Source organism: Miniopterus natalensis, chromosome 1 (assembly GCF_054644295.1).
Source record: "Miniopterus natalensis isolate mMinNat1 chromosome 1, mMinNat1.hap1, whole genome shotgun sequence".
Taxonomy (NCBI): Eukaryota; Metazoa; Chordata; class Mammalia; order Chiroptera; family Miniopteridae; genus Miniopterus; species Miniopterus natalensis.
The window spans coordinates 39,229,333-39,246,749 of NC_142081.1; the positions used below are offsets into that span (position 1 = coordinate 39,229,333).

Below are 17,417 nucleotides of genomic sequence, written 5' to 3' on the forward strand. Positions count from 1 at the left end.
CGCAGATTCAGGCAAGGCTACTCAGGCAGAGCCCTGAAGCCTTGTTCTCTTAGGAGGTAGGGATGGGTCCTGTCAGGTAGGTGGGGAGGGCTGGAAAGAGAACAGGCTCAGGAGCCAGCAAGACCTGGGTTCGTTCAAATCCCAGTTCTGCTTTGTCTCCAAACCTGCATCTGTAAAGTAGTCATATGGGCCTTATTAGGAACGTCTCAATGATTAAGTGAGGTGCTAAGGGTACAGCACCTAGCCGGGCCAGGGACTAGAGTGAGGTGCCTAGGGTGCAAAATTTAAGGAGGCATTCACTCTCAGGGTTCCGAAAATTCTCCCCCGTCACAGCCCTGCACGAAGCAGATGACAGAGTAGGTGCTCAGCATGCGTGAGGGCCCCCTTCCCTCCAGCCTCAGATCACTTCAGCACAGCCACCTGAACGTTGTTGGCGTCCAGTCTGCCTGCTGGGACAGGACAGCCTGACTCCTCTCAACTGGATGTTTTTAACTAAGTCTGCGGGCGGGAGAGACTTTTTATCCCTTGCAAGTTAATGCAAACTGTTAGGGAGATAAATAAATGACAGAGCTGCCGATGGACTGTTGGGCTCAAAGGAGGGAGATTTGTCTCACTTTAGAAGAAGGACCTGGAGGGCTCAGCCCCATCGACTCGCTCATTGTGCTGTTATCTGCCAGAGAGGTGGTGACACCACAGCAATTAAGACAAACTTTAGTCTATAAGTTCGTGCCTGCAATCTCCCGGCTTCAAAACAAGACAAATGATACCGCCAAGGGAGGAAGCCAAGTCTTTTTCAGACCCTGTCCAAAGTCACAGTGAATATTTGTAGTTGTTCAGCAGAAAATTTGTCATTAGGAGGCCTGGGCTCTGCTGCTCCACCCCCCCCACCCCCCCACCTCCCAACCTCGCACCACATTATAATCCATCTCAGTGGCCTGGGCCAGTCCAGGCTGTCTCTGGGGACTCCCCCTGACTCCCACTGAGGGTTCACACCTACTGCCAGCCCCGCCCCACCTGCCTGCACCTTAGTTCATAAGCATCTCTGGCGCATCAGCCACAAAATTTCTCTCTACCTGAAAGGAGTCAAAACAAAGCCAGGAGGTGCCACTGAAGCTCAGCCCTGCCTCCAAGGGCCGGCTGACCTCCCACACTTCCCTACTGCTCCCCTCAACCCCCACCTTCCCCCACTTCCCTACTGCTCCCCTCACCCCTGCTAGAGGCCAGTGCCCACGAAGGACCAGGCTCTGGGCTCCATCCTGAGCCAGTTACTGCTTCACCTGCCCGGGGCCCCCGCTAACTCTTCCCCAGGGCACCCCACTGCTGGCCTCTCCGCGAGCCCTTGGGAGCCGCTGGCCCCAGCCTCCCTCCTGCCGCTGGATGGAGCTGCTTCTGGCTGCTTGACGTGAAAACACCTGACCCTTTGACGTGGCAGTTGGGACCTGGTCAGGGGCAGTCTTGGGAGCCCACCTGGCCCCAGTGTGAACAGTCACGCTGCTGGCTGCCCGGCTGCTGTGAGCTGCGAGCGCTGCCTCCCTTCTTGCCCCTCTGAAGGGTTGCCTGGCGCTGCCTCCCTTGCCCACCCAGGACCTCGGTCCTTGCTCTGCCTCGCCAGCCTCCCTCTGCGATGACTGAGAACAGAGGCTCCCGTCCTGGCAGGGCCCAGACCTAAAGGATGAAGCTCCAGTGGGGAACCTGGGCAGCAGTCAGTGGGGTCGGAAGGCGTCTCTGGGGCAGCATGGCAGTCTCTCCGGGCTCCCCCGCCCCACGTGGAGGCAGCTGTTCATTCCCAACGTGTGTGATAGAGGGGCATGCCTGGGACCCCCTGGGGCCTCATGCTGAGCTCATACTTGGCCTTCAGCCCTGAGTGTGCAGAAGTCTGGAAGCACATGCCTCCCCCAAAGATGTGGGTCTGTTCAGCTTGAGCACAAGGCTCAGGCCCTTGGCCTCCAGGCAGGACACCTGTAGCTTCCCTCACTTGGCCACGTTATAGTGACCAGGTTATAGCTCTCAGCTCACCTTTCAGGCCTGACCACCCCCCAGCTGGGTTGGGCCCCAGGTTGGGGGCTCTGGGTCACTGCTCTGGGCCACAAGGACTGTTTAACCCACCTGCCCTCCTGTACCCATTGCCTTTCTAGAGCATCTCCAAAGCCCTGGGATTCTGGAACCCTTATTTCCCAGATGGGAGAACCAAGGGACAGAACCAGGAAGGGACAGTGGGCTGAGTGCTGAGGGGACTCCATGCCTCCAAACCAGGGTGGCACCTGCTTCCCAATGTGACCTGGGGGCCTGAAGGGAGGAGTGGGAATTGGCAGCATGGAGAGAGTGAAGATGGGAAGGGGTGGTGGCATGCAGGGCAGAGGGAAGAGTTCATTCCTGCCTCTCTCTGTTCCAGGTCTCAGCCTACTCATGGTCCCTGAAGGCAAGGTCAGCTTTGCCTTGGGGCTGCCAAGGGTGACTGGAGGGATCACTGAGCCTAAACAGGCCAAAGAAGGCTCTGCCTTCCAGCCAGAGGGATCTGTACACAATCCCTCAGGGGTCACACAGTTCCCCATCTTCCAAAGATTTCAGAGGGAAATGTAGACTTTGAGGGGCTGCCCCAAAGCAGGGGCTCTTGACCTGGGCTCCATGATCCCTAGCTGTGAATAAACCTGTGTGTGTGTGTGTGTATTGGGTGTATGTTGTTCTGGGGCAAGGCTGTCACTCCTGTGGGATGCTTATGGGGGTCCATGGCCCCAAGGGGTGAGCACTCCTGCTGCAGAACATCAGGGCTGGGAGGGGCTCTGGCACTCAGGGAGACAAAGCCCTGCATTTACTGATGAGGAAACCAAGGTCCAGGTGGAGATATGCTCTGTCTGAGGTCAACCTGGAAGCTGGTGTCCCGCCCAGGGCTTCGAGGTGCCTCCAGAGCAGTGCTTCACAACACCGTTAGGGCTTGGCCTGGATGTCCAGAGGAAGCAGCTCCCCAGGCCCCATTCCCAAAGGTATATCTTTGCACAGCAGAGTTTGCATGCACACTCTGTGTGAGGTGAAGGATGGGGCACGTGTGTGTGCTCACGCACATAGTGTCTGAGGAGCTGACTTCTGCAGCTGTGGTTAAAGGTGGGGTTCTGAGTTCCCAACTGTGCTTTGCTACTGGCTGAGTGACCTTGGGCAAGTCTCTTGGCTTCTCTGTGATTCAGTTTCTGCATCTGTAATGGGCAGAATACCACCACCTGCCTCACCAGCTGGTTGTGAAGATTAAAGGAGTTGATAGCAAACTCTCAGCACAGCACTGGCATGGACCTGCTCCTTTTCCCCACCACCCCTGGCTTGGGATTTGGGGATGACAGGCTAGCTGTCATTTTAACTGGCTCCCTCTAGCAGCGGTGTGGAGCACAGGCTGTGGGGTGGGGGTGCGGCAGGGTGGAAAGGGCCGGCTAGGGGGCTGTTGCCTTGCTGGTCCGGGTGTGGGACCTTGGATGAGGCTAGGAAGTGGCGAAATGAATACATTTGAAGGTGAAGACGCAGACTTCCAGGTGGGCTAGAAGTGGCTGTGAGAGAGAGAGGAGCCTGGGCCCGAGGAAGGAGATGAGAAGGTGCTGGAGGTGCCGGTGTGTGTGGCGTCAGTAGTTTCTGGGTGGGCTGGATGCCACTCAGACCTCCAAAGAAAAACCCGAGCCCCTCTGAGCCTCAGTTCCTCGTCTATAAAATGGGGTAACGACACTTACCTGGCAGGTGGTTGAGAAGATCACCTGAGGATGGCTGTGAGTGGCCTGAGGTGAGTGAGGTTCACAGGGTGGGGGCCAAGGGCAGTGGGAGGCAGTTTGCTGGAATGGGGCCGGTGGTGGGGAAGGTGGGGGAAGGGCCTTTCAGAACCCCCAGGGCCTCTTCCCAACTCCTGAGCTCCTGCTCCCCCAGCCCCACACCCCACGGTCAAGTCACTGTGTTGGATGAAGCCTCTGTTGCTGTTGGGACAGCCCAGCCTTCACACGTGGGACAAACCCGAGTCAGGCAAGGAGCACGTGTCAGGGGTCTGAAACCCCGTCTTTACTGCTGCTCAGCTACGCCTTGCCAGGGACTTGGTTCGAGGACCTCCATGCCTTGGGCTTGGGTCTGTCGGTGGTCTGGGCTGTGGGCCTCATCCCAGAATGTCGGGAAGCATTGGGCGCTTGAGGTGCCCGGGGAAGGGCAGCTCCAGGCCCCCTGCGGCAGTGGGAGCCCCCGCCCCGCCCCAGCCTTGCATGGGTAACAGACACCCTGAACAGTACACTCCTCATGGGGAAGGCAGTCACAAAGCAGTAACACTTTTATTCCCATCAGTGATGCTGATGGCGCTTGACCCTTTCCAAATAAAAATGTTAGGAAAAAGGAAGAGGGGTGGGGGCACAGGAGCCTCTATTCTCAACGCCTCCACCCCTCTACCCTTCCCTCAGTCAGTGCCTCCAGACCGGAGGGGGCAGGGCTTCACCCCGGCCAGGGCTGGCCCGTGACGGCTCCCCAGGCAAGGGCACTGCTGGCAGAGTTGAAGGTGAGAGCAGGGAAGCTCGGGCCCAGCAAAGCTCTTCTGCTGCAGACAGCAACTGGGAAGGGGCGTGACAGGTGGGGTTTCCCCTGGGAGACCAGTCCTGGGCTTTCAGCACCCCTCTGAGGCCTCAGGGGGGCCCCTGCTGGCTCCGCCTCTCCTCCAGTGCCCTGCACACCCACATGGACACCACGGTGGCGTTTCCATCGTTGAACTGCATGATGAACGGGTGGCCCTGCGGAAAAGAGGAGCGGGCTGTGACAGAATCCCAGACTCCGTACTTCATTATGCTTGCCCAGGCCCGTTCTCAGCCTGGACCTTATTTCTTCTCCCCTACAGCCCTGTGAGGTTCCGAGGGCAGCGAGCAACCCCACTTCACAGCTGGGTGAGTGAGGCGCAAGGCAGAGCAGCGACATGCCCGTCCCAGCACACCTCGGACTCCGCCTGGAGCTTGGTTACCTGCTCCTGAAATTCCAACCAGCCTGAAGCTCCCCACAGGTGAGGCCTGTCTGGACTCCACACTGCTGCTCCTTCCTCGGCCCAGCATCACTCCAGCAGCTGTGGCCACGCCTGGCTCCCGAGCTGCCAGCATCAGCCTGGCTGCTGCCGGGAGGCCACGGAACCACTCGTCAGAGGCTATGTTAATCCTTCCAGTTCTCTGCCTAAACCTCTATGAATAGGTCACAGTCCATGAGTGGAGGGAAGGCAGGGGTGTCAGAGGGAGAGGGATGTGCTGGTGTGTGCAGATGTGTGGCTCCTGGTGGGAAGCTGGGGGCTGGATTTTGGCAGGGCGAACACTGTCTCCAAGGCCTGCCTTGGCTCTAACCTACTTTGCCCACAGGCAGGCTGGGTTATATTTAGCCAGCACCCTCCCTGCTGCCCTAAAGAATCAAGGTTCACACCCACAATCTCAGGGCCTCCTAGGAGTTCCCAGGGAAGGCCAGAAGGCCAGAAAAAAAACAAGGCCAGCCACAGGGTTACCCTGGCCACAGGTCAAAGGTAAAAGGAAATCAGAAAAGCCTTCTCTCCCCTCTTCCTCAGCAGTGGCTTCTCTGCTAAGGAATGCACACCTGGCAGCTCTGCCCTCCCTCCCCACCTACCAAAGTGGTAGCCTAATGCCCAAGAAGCCAGCGTGGGTAAGCAGAGAGAAGTGGGCCTCCCTGTGCCTTTCACTCCCCCAGCTCCTTCCCCCTCTTCCAGACTTCCAGCTCCAGCTGCCCTGCTCCCTTCCTGCTTTCTGCGCCCTTCCTGGGCCTCTTCCTGCCCTGAGCTGGGCTCTCAGGGGCAGCTTTCCCAATCCACGCCAGTCTTGACCTGCAGGCATGGGGGACAGCCAGCCACTGGCCACATGCTCGAAGCTTCCAAATGAGCTTATTATGTGGTTGTGAGGGATGTGGGCCCAGGGCTCGGATGGCCCAGATGCCCAGACACCAGGCCACGGGAAGGGAAGGGGCTGCTTGGTAAGACGTGAGATGTCTTCAACAGGAAGGAAGGAAGCCCAGGCTTCCTCACCCTGGGCTGACACTGTGACCCTTTACCCAGCCCAATTCAGGCAAGGAAAACCAACCCTGGAGAACCCTGCATGGTCTGGTCTAGCTCAGAGGTACATAGAACCTGTCAGAGGTGCGGGCAGGAGAAAAATCAGCTTGAGGGTGCTGGGGGCACCCAGCCCAAGGCAGGGACTCACTGAGGCCTTCTATGATCTGCCCAAGGCACTCTGTGGGGGATCCCAACATACCTGCAGGACCCCAAGGGAGCAGGCCCCTGGTTCAGACTCCTGCTGGGGAGGGGAGGTGGTGGAGATGAGGCTCGGTGGGTATCCCACAGGGAGCAGGTGGGGAGGCTGAGGCAGGAGAGGCCCAGAAGGGACTCTATTTTGGCTTCCACATGTCCCCTCCCTCATATCTGTGCCCAACCTATACCTGCCTTCCTAAATTGCTGCCTAGATAGAGAGGATTCTTCCCGAAGTCAGATCATGTGCATTTCCTTTTCAGGAGGCGCAGGAGAGGCGGGAGAGGCGACCTTGTGCCCTTGTGAAGAACAAAGGGAGAAGCTGTGCTCAGGAGCCCACGGGCCCCTCCCACCAAGCCTGGGGTAGCGGTGTCACTTTCCCAGAATGCCCGGTGACTTTGGGGCCCATATGCTCCATCTCTGTTATCATCTGTTCGGAACAAGCAGAGCGGAACTGCGGGAGGGAGAGAGGAGGCATTCCTCCAGTTGGGAAGGCTGATGGCCGCGCTGCAGGGGAGCATTTTGCCCAAGTGCCCTAGGAGGCAGAGGAGGGAGGAGAGAGGAAGGAGAGAGGGTGGGCATCCAAGGCTCCAGTGGAGACCCTGCCCCTTTCCTGCCCCTCTAGGCTGGGAGGTGACTCCCATCTCCTGCTTTACACCACCTTGCAAGGGAGTGACCTGGATGAGTGGTCTGTCCCCAGCTATTGTTGACTAGTTTGAAAGGGATGAGAGGGAGAACCACAGAGGGAGACGAGAGAGGAGGGAGATAGTCAGACAGACATGGAGGGGAGGCCCCAGCATCTCCAGGCATCCAGGGAGGTAACGTGAATTTGGGAGCTGCTGGCAGCGTGGGCCACCATGTGACGGAACATACGAGAAGCCAGTGTGCAGGGAGTGGGGGCAGACACAGCTGCTCGAGGGAAGCAGAGCAGGCAGAGGGTGTTGGAGACCAGGGGCCATGGTACCCAGCGGGGCAGCATCTCTGCCTGCAGGGTCCACGAGCACCTCACAGTCTGGGGTAGAGGCACCCAGGTCACATGGGTGGGCACCTCACAGACGAGGAAATGGTTGACCTGCCTGGGCTCCCTAAGCTGGGACTGGATAGGAAGTCTCTGTAACCAAACCCACAGCCAGGCTCTCCCTGGGCTGACCTGGGGGGCAGAGTGGGGGGAATCAATATCCAACTGCAGTTTCCCCTCACCTTATTTCCACCACGTGATGCTGACCTGACCAGAGGTGGGACCAGGGTGCAGGCTTTGACCCTGGTCAGTCCCAGGTCCTGACCTCTGTCAGCGCCATCCTGTGGACACACTGGGAGGGTGCTCTGTGATGGTGGAGGGTCACTCTGACTCAACTCTCCCTCCTCCCATCCGCCCAGCGTGAGGAGCAGGGAAAGTACACCACCACCCATTGTGCAGGACAGGAAACAGCGGGGAGGTGAAGTGACGAGGTTAAGTGCTGGGGCTGAGTTCAGATTTCTGGTTTCTACTCTGGTACATTCTCAGGGCCAGCTGCGTCCCCCGTGACCCTGGCAGGTATGTTCTCCACTCCCTCCCTGAGTCTGCCTGACGTACCTCCAGCTCTGACACAAGATGCAATGATTCCTCATGAGTTTAATGAGCAAACAAACAAGACCTGGTGGACAATCCTGTGGAAATCATGAAATCACTCGGCCACCTTGAAGTGCCTGAGTTCCCTGGTGGCTCCAGACCGCCGCAGCGGACGCCGGCAAGCCCAATATAGGAGTCCCAGCAAGGCCAATGCCTGGAGGTAGATGGAAATGGCTCAGCGAGTAACACTCATACTGAGGCAGCACCAGGCATACTGAGAGTGCTGTGGGCCAGGCATCTGCCGAAGGCTTTGTCCTGATTTTCCCACTGAACCCCACACTCACACTAGAGGTGCACACAGTTATGCATCTCCATCACCAGATAAGAAATAGGCACTCAGGGACCCATCTGAGGTGAGCGAAACAAATGGCTGGGCTAGACTCAAGTCTCCTGACTCCAAATGCCATGCATAGGACCACGTGTTCACCTGCACCTGGGACCAGAGAGCTGACCTCGCAGGCCCCTCTCTGGAGTGTCTGAGGCCCTCGGAAGGCTCTGGCCCACTGCAGCACTTGGGTGAGATGTACATCCCTCCCAGGCACAGGAAGCCAGCTATGGACAAGCTCTCAGCCCCATCATGCTGCAAGGAGCAGTGGGAGTGTGGAGTGGTCACCTCCCTGGAGCCAGCACATCCAGGTGACTGCCCCAGACACCTAGGCCTCTGCCCTCCATAGTGTGTGCTAGCGGCCACTCTGCAGAGGCTGGCAGGGCGCGTGCCAGGCCTGAGCTGCTGAATGATCTCGCTGGCTTCATCTCCAGGCAGTGGGAGCCACTCTCATTTCACTGATTCTCTCAGGGCCAATTGCAACAATTAAATCGGTGTGGGCTGAAGTATTATGGTCCACAAACTTCGCCACAGAAGATGGAGACATAATGAAGGGAAAAGGGTGGGACTATAAGAGTCAGGATGGATCCAAAAGTGGGACGCGGTGGGGAGGGAGACAGGGAGGGAGAGAGAGACAGAGAGAGAGAGACAACAGCAACCAAAGACAGCTGGTGTCACCTGGTGCGGCGCCCCTGCCAGTGGGGCTGAGAAGCAAACCGTGCCAGCTCAATGGAGGGTGCTGGTGAAGACCCAACAACTCAGGAAGAGGAGCTGCAGTTGCCCAGGACACTCTCCTTCCTCTGGGTATGGTGTCCAGTGTCTCACTACAGTCTCACTCTTTCATGCAATAACGTCCCGAATTTTTGCCCACCCATTTCACTGTGATGAGATGCCTTCCTGATGACTGACAATAGGACCCTCCCGACCCTCCCATGTGGGCGCACTCTACCTGTCCACGACAGAGGCAGGGACGGGAGGGTCACTGCGCCCACGATGCAGGCAGGAATGGGCTCCGCACCTGCTGTGGTGGATACATGCTGCCTGAGGCTCAGGTGTCTGGACTCCTGGTCCAGTGCTCATTCACTGACACCTCACTCTCTGCTCTCAGTTGGTTTTTGAGTTTCTTCCCAAATAGGAATTAACTATTTCGGGTCTCCACACTTCTTCCGTCATATAACTTCCTAAAGAACACCATGCATTTGAGCCACCTAATAACTTGCTGCTGTGGCTGCAAGGCCTGGCGTGTGGCAGGCCCTCCAGCAGTCCTGTGGCACGACAGAGTTACCTGTATATTCTGTACGTCTGCACCGCTGTGTGCCTGCTGGCTGCCTTGTATCTGCACATGACTTTGTACCCTTAGCACCCCCATTCATACACAAAAGAAGCTGAGGTGCCAAGAAACTGACACAGGGCAAGGTCCCAGAGCTATAAAGTGGCACAGTCAGGGTCTGATCCAGGACTCTCTTCTAAGGACACCAATGACTATGCTCTCTGAGGTTGGGAACAGTGAGTGTTCAAGTTCTACTTCTTAAAAAGAGTATCTTGTACATTACAGGTGCTCAACAAGTACTTTTTAACTTATAAATTGAAGCTAGGGTGGCAAGAAGGCATCTGTGTGTCCTCCCAGTTCAAGTTCATATGGGTCAGGCACTTCTAATCAAACAATTATATTTAACACTCAGCAACTCTATTAAGTATTAAAATTATTCCCACTTTACAGATGAGGAAAGTAAAGCACAAAAAAGATTATGGAACCTGCCCAAGGCCACGGTGCTTGACCATGCTCAAGCCCTCAGTCACTATGCTGCCCTTTCTCCTCAGTGCCAGGCCCATGGGATGGCAGGGCCCACCCTGCAGGACAGCCTGCCCTCAGAGCACAGGCTGGTCTATGTGGTAAGCCCAGCAATCCTGGTTCTCCATTCTTTCTCTTTGGGTTTAGACGCAAGAGAAGGAGGAAAACGAAGGCCCAGGGCCTGAAAGAAATTTTCCTGAGCTACAGAGACCAAACCCTGGAGGTAAGAGCAGAAAGAGCAACTATAACAGGAGATGCCCAGCATAAGACCTCACCCTTAACATAAGATTTACCTCTACGGAGCCTTTCCTCCTATCACCTTCCAACAAATTCCACCTCTCTCAGATAGAACTGTGCAAACACTGTGTTGACCTCCTGAGAGCACACACTGATGCTGCCCCATGTCTTCACCATTTGAGCCCACCTTATCCTAACACTAGACTGGAAGCCCCTTGAATGGTAATCACATATCAGCTGCCAAGAAAAGTTAGTTGGACTGACTGGTAAGTGACAGCGCTTCCCCAGGAGCCTGATGCTGGTGGGGGTGGGCAGGCCTAGGGAGAAAGCGCCACAAGCTGAGGCTGCTCTAGACTCCTGGGGGCCTCTCTGGACCACAGGGCTCTCCTCCCTCAGGGTAAGCCCTAGGCTACCAGCACCCCCTCTCCCACTGAGGACTCTGTATGGGAAAGAATGCCAGGCACCCATAAGCCTGTTTTAAGAAGTCAGGCCTGGCCCAGGTACACTCCAGCCAAGTCCAAAACGAGTGAGGAGTCCAACATGCTGCTATGGCGAGCCTGCAGGGGCAGTGCCTGCAAGAGGTGACCCGAGGCTGCAGGGGCCCATGTCAACGCACTGCCCATCACCACGTTTCCTGGCTGGGCCTGCGAGCCTTGTTTGAAGGCTCTGCACGTCCCTTTGCGACCCCAGTCCTAGCGGTAGGGGTAACAGTCCCTCGTCAGCAATAAGAGGAAGTAGGATCAGGTGGGACCTCAGAGACCTGTGGAGTCAGAGGGGCTGAGGTGGGTGGGGGCTTCTACAAATGTTTGACTCAAATTGTTAAGAAATATTTTTAACTGTATTTGTACTAACCTAATTAAAAGATAATATAAACATCCATCTATGTTCAACTTAAAATGTTGAAGTCTCATGGATGACTTTATAAAGAAGTGTCTAGGATAAATACTGACACATTCATGATAAAAAAAGTCCACTTTTTTTCTATGTTAATATTGATTTTCTACATTAATTTTACATAATAAAAAGTGCTTCACAGCCAAAGGTTCACAACTACCTATCTAATGCCTATTTGCCCAGGAGAGAACTTCAGATTAGAGAAGTTAAATGACTTAAGGAAGGATGCACAGATGTCCATTGTCTGCTAAACTGCTGACAAGTGGCAGGGCAGCGAGCAGCCTTTATAGTATGAATCACGCGAGCAAATAAGCCATAATCATCCCCAGGGTTGACTCTTCCTTCCAGGCTCATCACCAGGGGGAGTTAGGGAAGGAGGTGGCTGGGACTGAGGTTGGAGGGGAGCCCCCATGAGTGACTCAGCAGGGAGGGCATCTCAATAAAAATTCTTCTCTCTGCCCCTCTGTGGGGTGATGCAAGGAGCCTGCACACCTTCTCTCACCATCCCCAGTTGGGAGGGCTTGGGAAGGGCCACAGCTGCCTCACCTATAGGAGATTATACAGGACGAGCCTCCATTCTCCTGGTGTCATCTTTCTACATGGAAGGACTTCTGTTATCACACTCCTGAGCCCTGCCCTGGGAAGATGGCAACACTGGGAGGAAGGACTGAGCAGGCTGGGTTGGGGGTGTCCTGCCTGCAGGGAGGGCACGTTCTGGGCTGCCCTCTGGCAGACTGACCCGATGGGGCCGCAGCTATTCACCTCTGATGGGGACGCAGCTGTAAATTCCCAGTAAGGCCACTCAGGCCACACAGTGAGCACATCGTTCCATCCAGCTCTTTATAGAAGTGAAGCTGATACTTCCACTCTGTCATTTCCCGAGTCTTATCTCAGCTGGTTTTGAACACAGGGAGGCGGTGTGCTGGCCTCATCTTCACCAAATGCCACTGTTCTCTCTTCCTTCTGGAACCAAATGAGGTGCCTGTCTACAGGGGTGCTTCACAGACATGCTGGGCAGGGAGAGGGTGGTTTTTATTTCCCCACAGAATAGGTTCAGGGGCGTGGCAGTGAGGTTCCGCCGGGAGCCCTGTCTGTGGAAGGTGCTGTCTACCTAGCCTGGCTTACCTGGGCAAACCCACGGTGCAGCGCTTTCCGAGGCCAGACATCTGTTCTGAGGCTGCACTTTCTCAGCTTCTGATTTCTAAAGCTTTTCCATGGCTGGAGGGGGGGCCCTTCCAGCCCTTCATTTTCTTTTAAGACCTCAGAAATGGTTTGCAGCTGTGACATGCCGTTTCAATCAACCTTCCTCAGTTTATTCTTTACAACTGCTACAGAAATAGATGTTTCTCCCCAAATATTCAATTATTAGCAGCAAATTGCTTACCTCTAGCCATCCTAGACTATACACAGGCATCTAACGGGGTCAAGGAGCTCTCTACCTTTCATCTGAGCAGATCTATGTGTTTCTACACAGAGTAATTGGTCAGAAAATGGCCCATCGAGAGAACACGATGTTTCCTGAGGTCTCTGTGAGTCATTGTAGGCTCGTGCTGACAGGGCAGCAGCAGGACCAGAGCAGTGTGGTGTGGGAAGGGGCTCGGGATGATTCCAGTGGGCTGCGGTCGGGGCACAAACATGCGAGTGCCAGCAATCATGAGCTGATGTCAGAAAGAGCTATGTGAGTGGCAGGGTGGTGTCTCTGGCCCATTTAAGGGGAATTGTGGGGGCTGCCCTGGCAGGGAACTGAGATAGGACTGGGGGACAGTGGGGAGGCTGCCAGCTCCCCCAGGCAGTCTCAAGCCAGGCAGAGTCGTCAGGATCAGAGGATGCCAAAGGGAGAGTGGGGGCCTTGTGCCAATAGTGCAGAGGACTCCCTGAGAGGCCGGATCTGCAGCTGTCCAAGCAGTGAATATGCGGCCAGTTACAGGTCTAGGTGTTTAAGGTTTGTCTCTGGGGTGATGGCTGTGTGATGGTGAGGCTAAAGATGCAATGCTCAGGAGCGTGGATTCTCTCCCGCCCCCTTGAGATTGGATGACTGAGCTCTGAGACCTCGGCTGTGTGCAGGTGTGTGTGCTCACGTGTGTGTGTATATGTGGGAATGTGAGTGTACAGAGTGTGGGAAAGAGACAGTGAGACCCAGCACAATTTCTGGCACACAGTTGGAGCTCAGTAAGTTTGTTAAAGAAAACAGAATAGAGTGATTTTGACAGGGAGTGAATGAAGCGATGATGAGAGACTAAGACAGCCTAGAAGCTTTCCCTTTACAAAGCTCTTGCCATGACAGATAAAATGGAACATTTATTAAAAAGCATAGGTGAACTCATAAAAAAGAAGAGATATCTGCAAGTGCTAAAAATAAGGAGGGAACTGAAAACCAGAATTATAAGTGTGTGGGCACAAACCTGTGGTTCCAGGCAGGGGTGGGGAACCTTTTTTTCTGCCAAGGGCCATTTGGGTATTTATAACATAATTTGCAGGCCATACAAAGTTATCAGCTTAAAAATTAGCTATGGCCCTAGCCAGTTTTTCTCAGTGGTTAGAGCATCAACCCTGGGACTGAAGGGTCCCAGGTTCGATTCTGGCCAAGGGCACATACTTTGGTTGCAGGCTCAATCCCTGGCCTCGTCATGGCGTGTGTGGGAGGCAACCAATTGATGTGTCTCTCTCACATCGATGTTTCTCTCTCTCCCTCCCCCTTCCGCTCTCTTTGAAAAGCAATGGAAAAAAATATCCTTGGGTGAGGATGAAAAGGAATTAGCAACGAAAAAAGGTCCTAGATTTATTGAATTTCGCATCCTACTTGCAGTTGCCTTGGCAGGGCCAGACCAAATGATTTCTTGGGCTGCATACGGCCAGCGGGCCAGGCATTCCCCACCCCTGCTCTAAGAGGGGCTGTTGGTTCCCGGAATGTAGGACCTGAATGGTATGAAGAACCAAGAACAGGAGACAAGATCCACCTGGGGAGATGACCCTGAGGCCCTGAGCAAAGCTGGAACTACAGAGGGGTGAGCCTGAGAAAGTCTGCCCCTCAGCAAAGGGGACGATACAGTGGCTCTGAGGGGAGTCGCCCAGGAAATGCAAAAACGAGGCAGAGCCTTGTGCGCTTCTATGGCCTGAGAACCCCACCCAGGCTGATAAACTAATATAACATTGATCTTGATCTAGTGATACTCTGAAGTGTTTCTCAGAAACATATAAAAAACCATTCTGGGGCAATACTTCTGAAATTCAATAATTTCCACAGTAGTAAGCCCCACTCAGTATGAGCGCACAGTAAAAATTCCAAAACTTGAGGAAACAATTCATGATGGTCAAGGGTCAGCAGACACAACACACAGGAAGGTAGGTTAGAGTTCTCAGAACTGAGGTAATAGAAAAATAATTGGAAAGAAAATGTAGAAATAATGTACATTTGAAAAGATTAAAGACATAAAAGGAGAAACTAAAACACTAAGAACAAGATAATATGAAAAAGAGAACAGAGGTTTGAAAACTAATCAAATGCAATATAGAAATAAAACATAGAGTCACTGGAAAAAAACAAAACTCTTTGTGGATGAGCCAGGCATCAGGTTAGATAGAGCTGAGGAGTTAGTAAGCTAGAAGACTAGTCTGAGAAAATTACCCAGAGCACAGCAGAGAGAGAGAAAAAAATGTTTTTAAAATGTTAATGAGAAGGCCCAGTAGACTGGGAAGAGACTACACAGAGTGGGAAAGGGGCAGTATCCAAAGAGATAACAGATGGAAATTCTGAGAACCAATGAAAGGTGTGAATTCTCATATTAAAAAATCACAATGATCTCCAAGTAGAATAAACCTAGAAAGTTGTAGGGAAACCGCAGAATACCAACACCGGAGATGTTAAAAGCAAGCAGAGAGAAAGACATGTTGCCTACAAAGGGCAGGAATTAGCACTCAGCAGATTCTCACCAGCAGGAGTAGAAGCCAGAGGATAACAGAACACATTCAAGGCCTACGGAAAAACTGTCAACCTAAACTTCTAAACCCAATTAAACTAACAATCAGGAGTCAGGGCAAAGTGAAGGCAATCATAGAACAAAAACTGAGTTTTACCACTCACAGATAGGCAGTGATAGAAGTATTAATCTACTTCTGAAAAAAACACCCCCTAAAACAAAACTCGGGAGGAAGAAGTAGGGTACACCTGCAGCAAGGAACAAATACCTGGCAAACTTGCAGATAAATCTAAAAAACACTGATTATATAAAATGATGACAATAGTGGTTACTAATTTTGAAGATCTAAGAACAAGGTGACAATATAATCCTGGATGATGATGGCATGTAAGAGGAAGGGGCGGAGCTGACACTCCTGCGGTCTTCATGTCTGGGGGAGAGGGGCTGTGCAGAGACAGCTAGTGCCTCTCAATGTGCATTCCCTCTTCCTCTCTAGTGACATGAATCCTGGTTTTCACAAGGAACACTGTCAACTAGCAAAGCAACTGCCTTTCTTGCTTCCCTTGCAGCTATTTTTGACCAATGTCATGTGATCACACACACTGTGTGCCAATTCCTAGAAAAGGCGGAGCAAGCTTTGCCAGTTCCCTTTCTCATTTTTGCAGCTGGAGCTCAAATGAATGGCTCCTGGCTGGTAAGATAGAGGGAGCTGCCAAACTAGTCTGGGTGCTTTTCTTCCCGCCTTCTTTTACATGACTGGGAAATACCCTGCTGTCTTATTTAAGCTGCTGTTTATTTCTGTCATATGCAGTTGAAGCTAATTCCATTTGATACAAGGGTAAGCAATTGGGCCTAAGGCTGAGTACTGTTTGGGAGATTGGTATTTTAGTGATTAACCTTAGGCATTGCTAAGTGAAATTAAAATTTAGGGATAATCAATAAGTCGCTAGAAATAGAATATAATTTCTAAACCAATGCAAAGAATAAAAGGGAAGAAAAAAAATTAATTCAATAGAGTGGAGGAATGATGAAAGCAGAGGGGCAGTAAAACACATAGCAGACAAATATTAACCAAAAGAAGATAGCATAGGTATATTAATATCAGACAAAAATAAAATTCAAAGCAAAATACATTAGAGGTAAAGAGAGTCATTACATAAAGAAAAAGCAAAACTTTAAAATAAAGATATAATATTTTGATATAGGTACCTAACATCACCACCTTAAAGCAAACACTGACATTTCAACACAACTCCCTCAGTAATTTGATAGATAAAGCAGGTAGAAACTAGGAAGGCCATAAAATATCTGACTAACACAACAAGTGTGATCTACAGGATGTAAATAGGACACTGCATTCAACAATTAGAGAATACATTTTCCTTTCAAAAAAAGTCGACCATGTAGTAACGATACCGTTGTAATTTAACCTAGTAATAAATAACTGGAAAGGAGCAAAGGAAAGGCCAAATATTATAGGCATGCCATTTGTGGAGCTCTGCCAGGAAGCTGCAGTTTAGACACATGCCCAGTAAAATCTGGGTGAAACAGGGAAGGTAGTTGCCTGTCAATCACATCTGGGAACAGGTCATTGTCCAGAGTAGGCGTGGCCACTGCAAGCACGGGGAAATTTAAGATATTTAATCTCCTAAACAAAGGAGTTCACTCTCTTGGTGAGCTCTGTGCTCTTGGTTCTCTTGAGACTCTTGTTGCAGGGGGTGTGCTCTCTTGGCTCCCTGCATTTGCCCACATGGCCCACAGCCATCTCACCCCACACACAATGGACAAACGGACTGCAACCAGCTTACTGTTAAACTGGACCTGGCTGCAACATGGAACAGAAACTCTGGGTGCTGGCTTTGCTTCTAGCCCTACTGAATCCCCAGCTGCACATCTTCCAGGACTGGGTTAAGGGAAATGGGATTTTAGAAACTGAGGGATGTAATTCCATGCAAATAAAAATCACTCCTCCTCCCGTGTGAGTCTCAGAAAATTCTTTTTCCTGAGATATCGTAAGAACCCCACTCCCACTAGCAATGGAGAAAGACCATCCATGAATTTCTCTGACAACAGTAAGGTAATTTCAATAAATAACAAATACGGACCATGTTCTCTGACCATGGTGAATGAAAAGTAGACAGCAACCACAAGATAACAAAAACCTCTGAGTATTTACAAATAAGAAAATACTTCTAAATAATTCATGGGTCCAAAAAGAAATCCTCATGAAATTGGAAATTACTTAGAACCGAATAACAATAAAAAGACTACATATAAATATTGTGAGATGCAGCTAAAGTAATACTTAGGGAAAAAAGATTGAAAATTTATGAGCTAAGTATCCAATTCAATAAATTATAAATAGAACAAAAAGTAGATCCACAGAAAACATAAGACAGCAAATAATAAAA

At 52.2% G+C, this 17,417-nt stretch overlaps 1 protein-coding gene across 2 annotated transcripts in view; it reads right to left on the reverse strand.

Annotated features, from left to right (window-relative positions):
• Nucleotides 1-4,252: 4,252 nt before the first annotated feature.
• Nucleotides 4,253-17,417, reverse strand: part of MAP2K5 (mitogen-activated protein kinase kinase 5) — a 239,645-nt gene continuing 226,480 nt past the window's right edge. For both annotated transcript variants that reach the window (XM_016198069.2, XM_016198068.2), the window contains one exon: nucleotides 4,253-4,736. In XM_016198069.2, coding sequence (XP_016053555.1) covers nucleotides 4,632-4,736 — 105 coding nt within the window. In that variant the 3' untranslated portion in view covers nucleotides 4,253-4,631. The remainder of the gene's footprint in view (nucleotides 4,737-17,417) is intronic.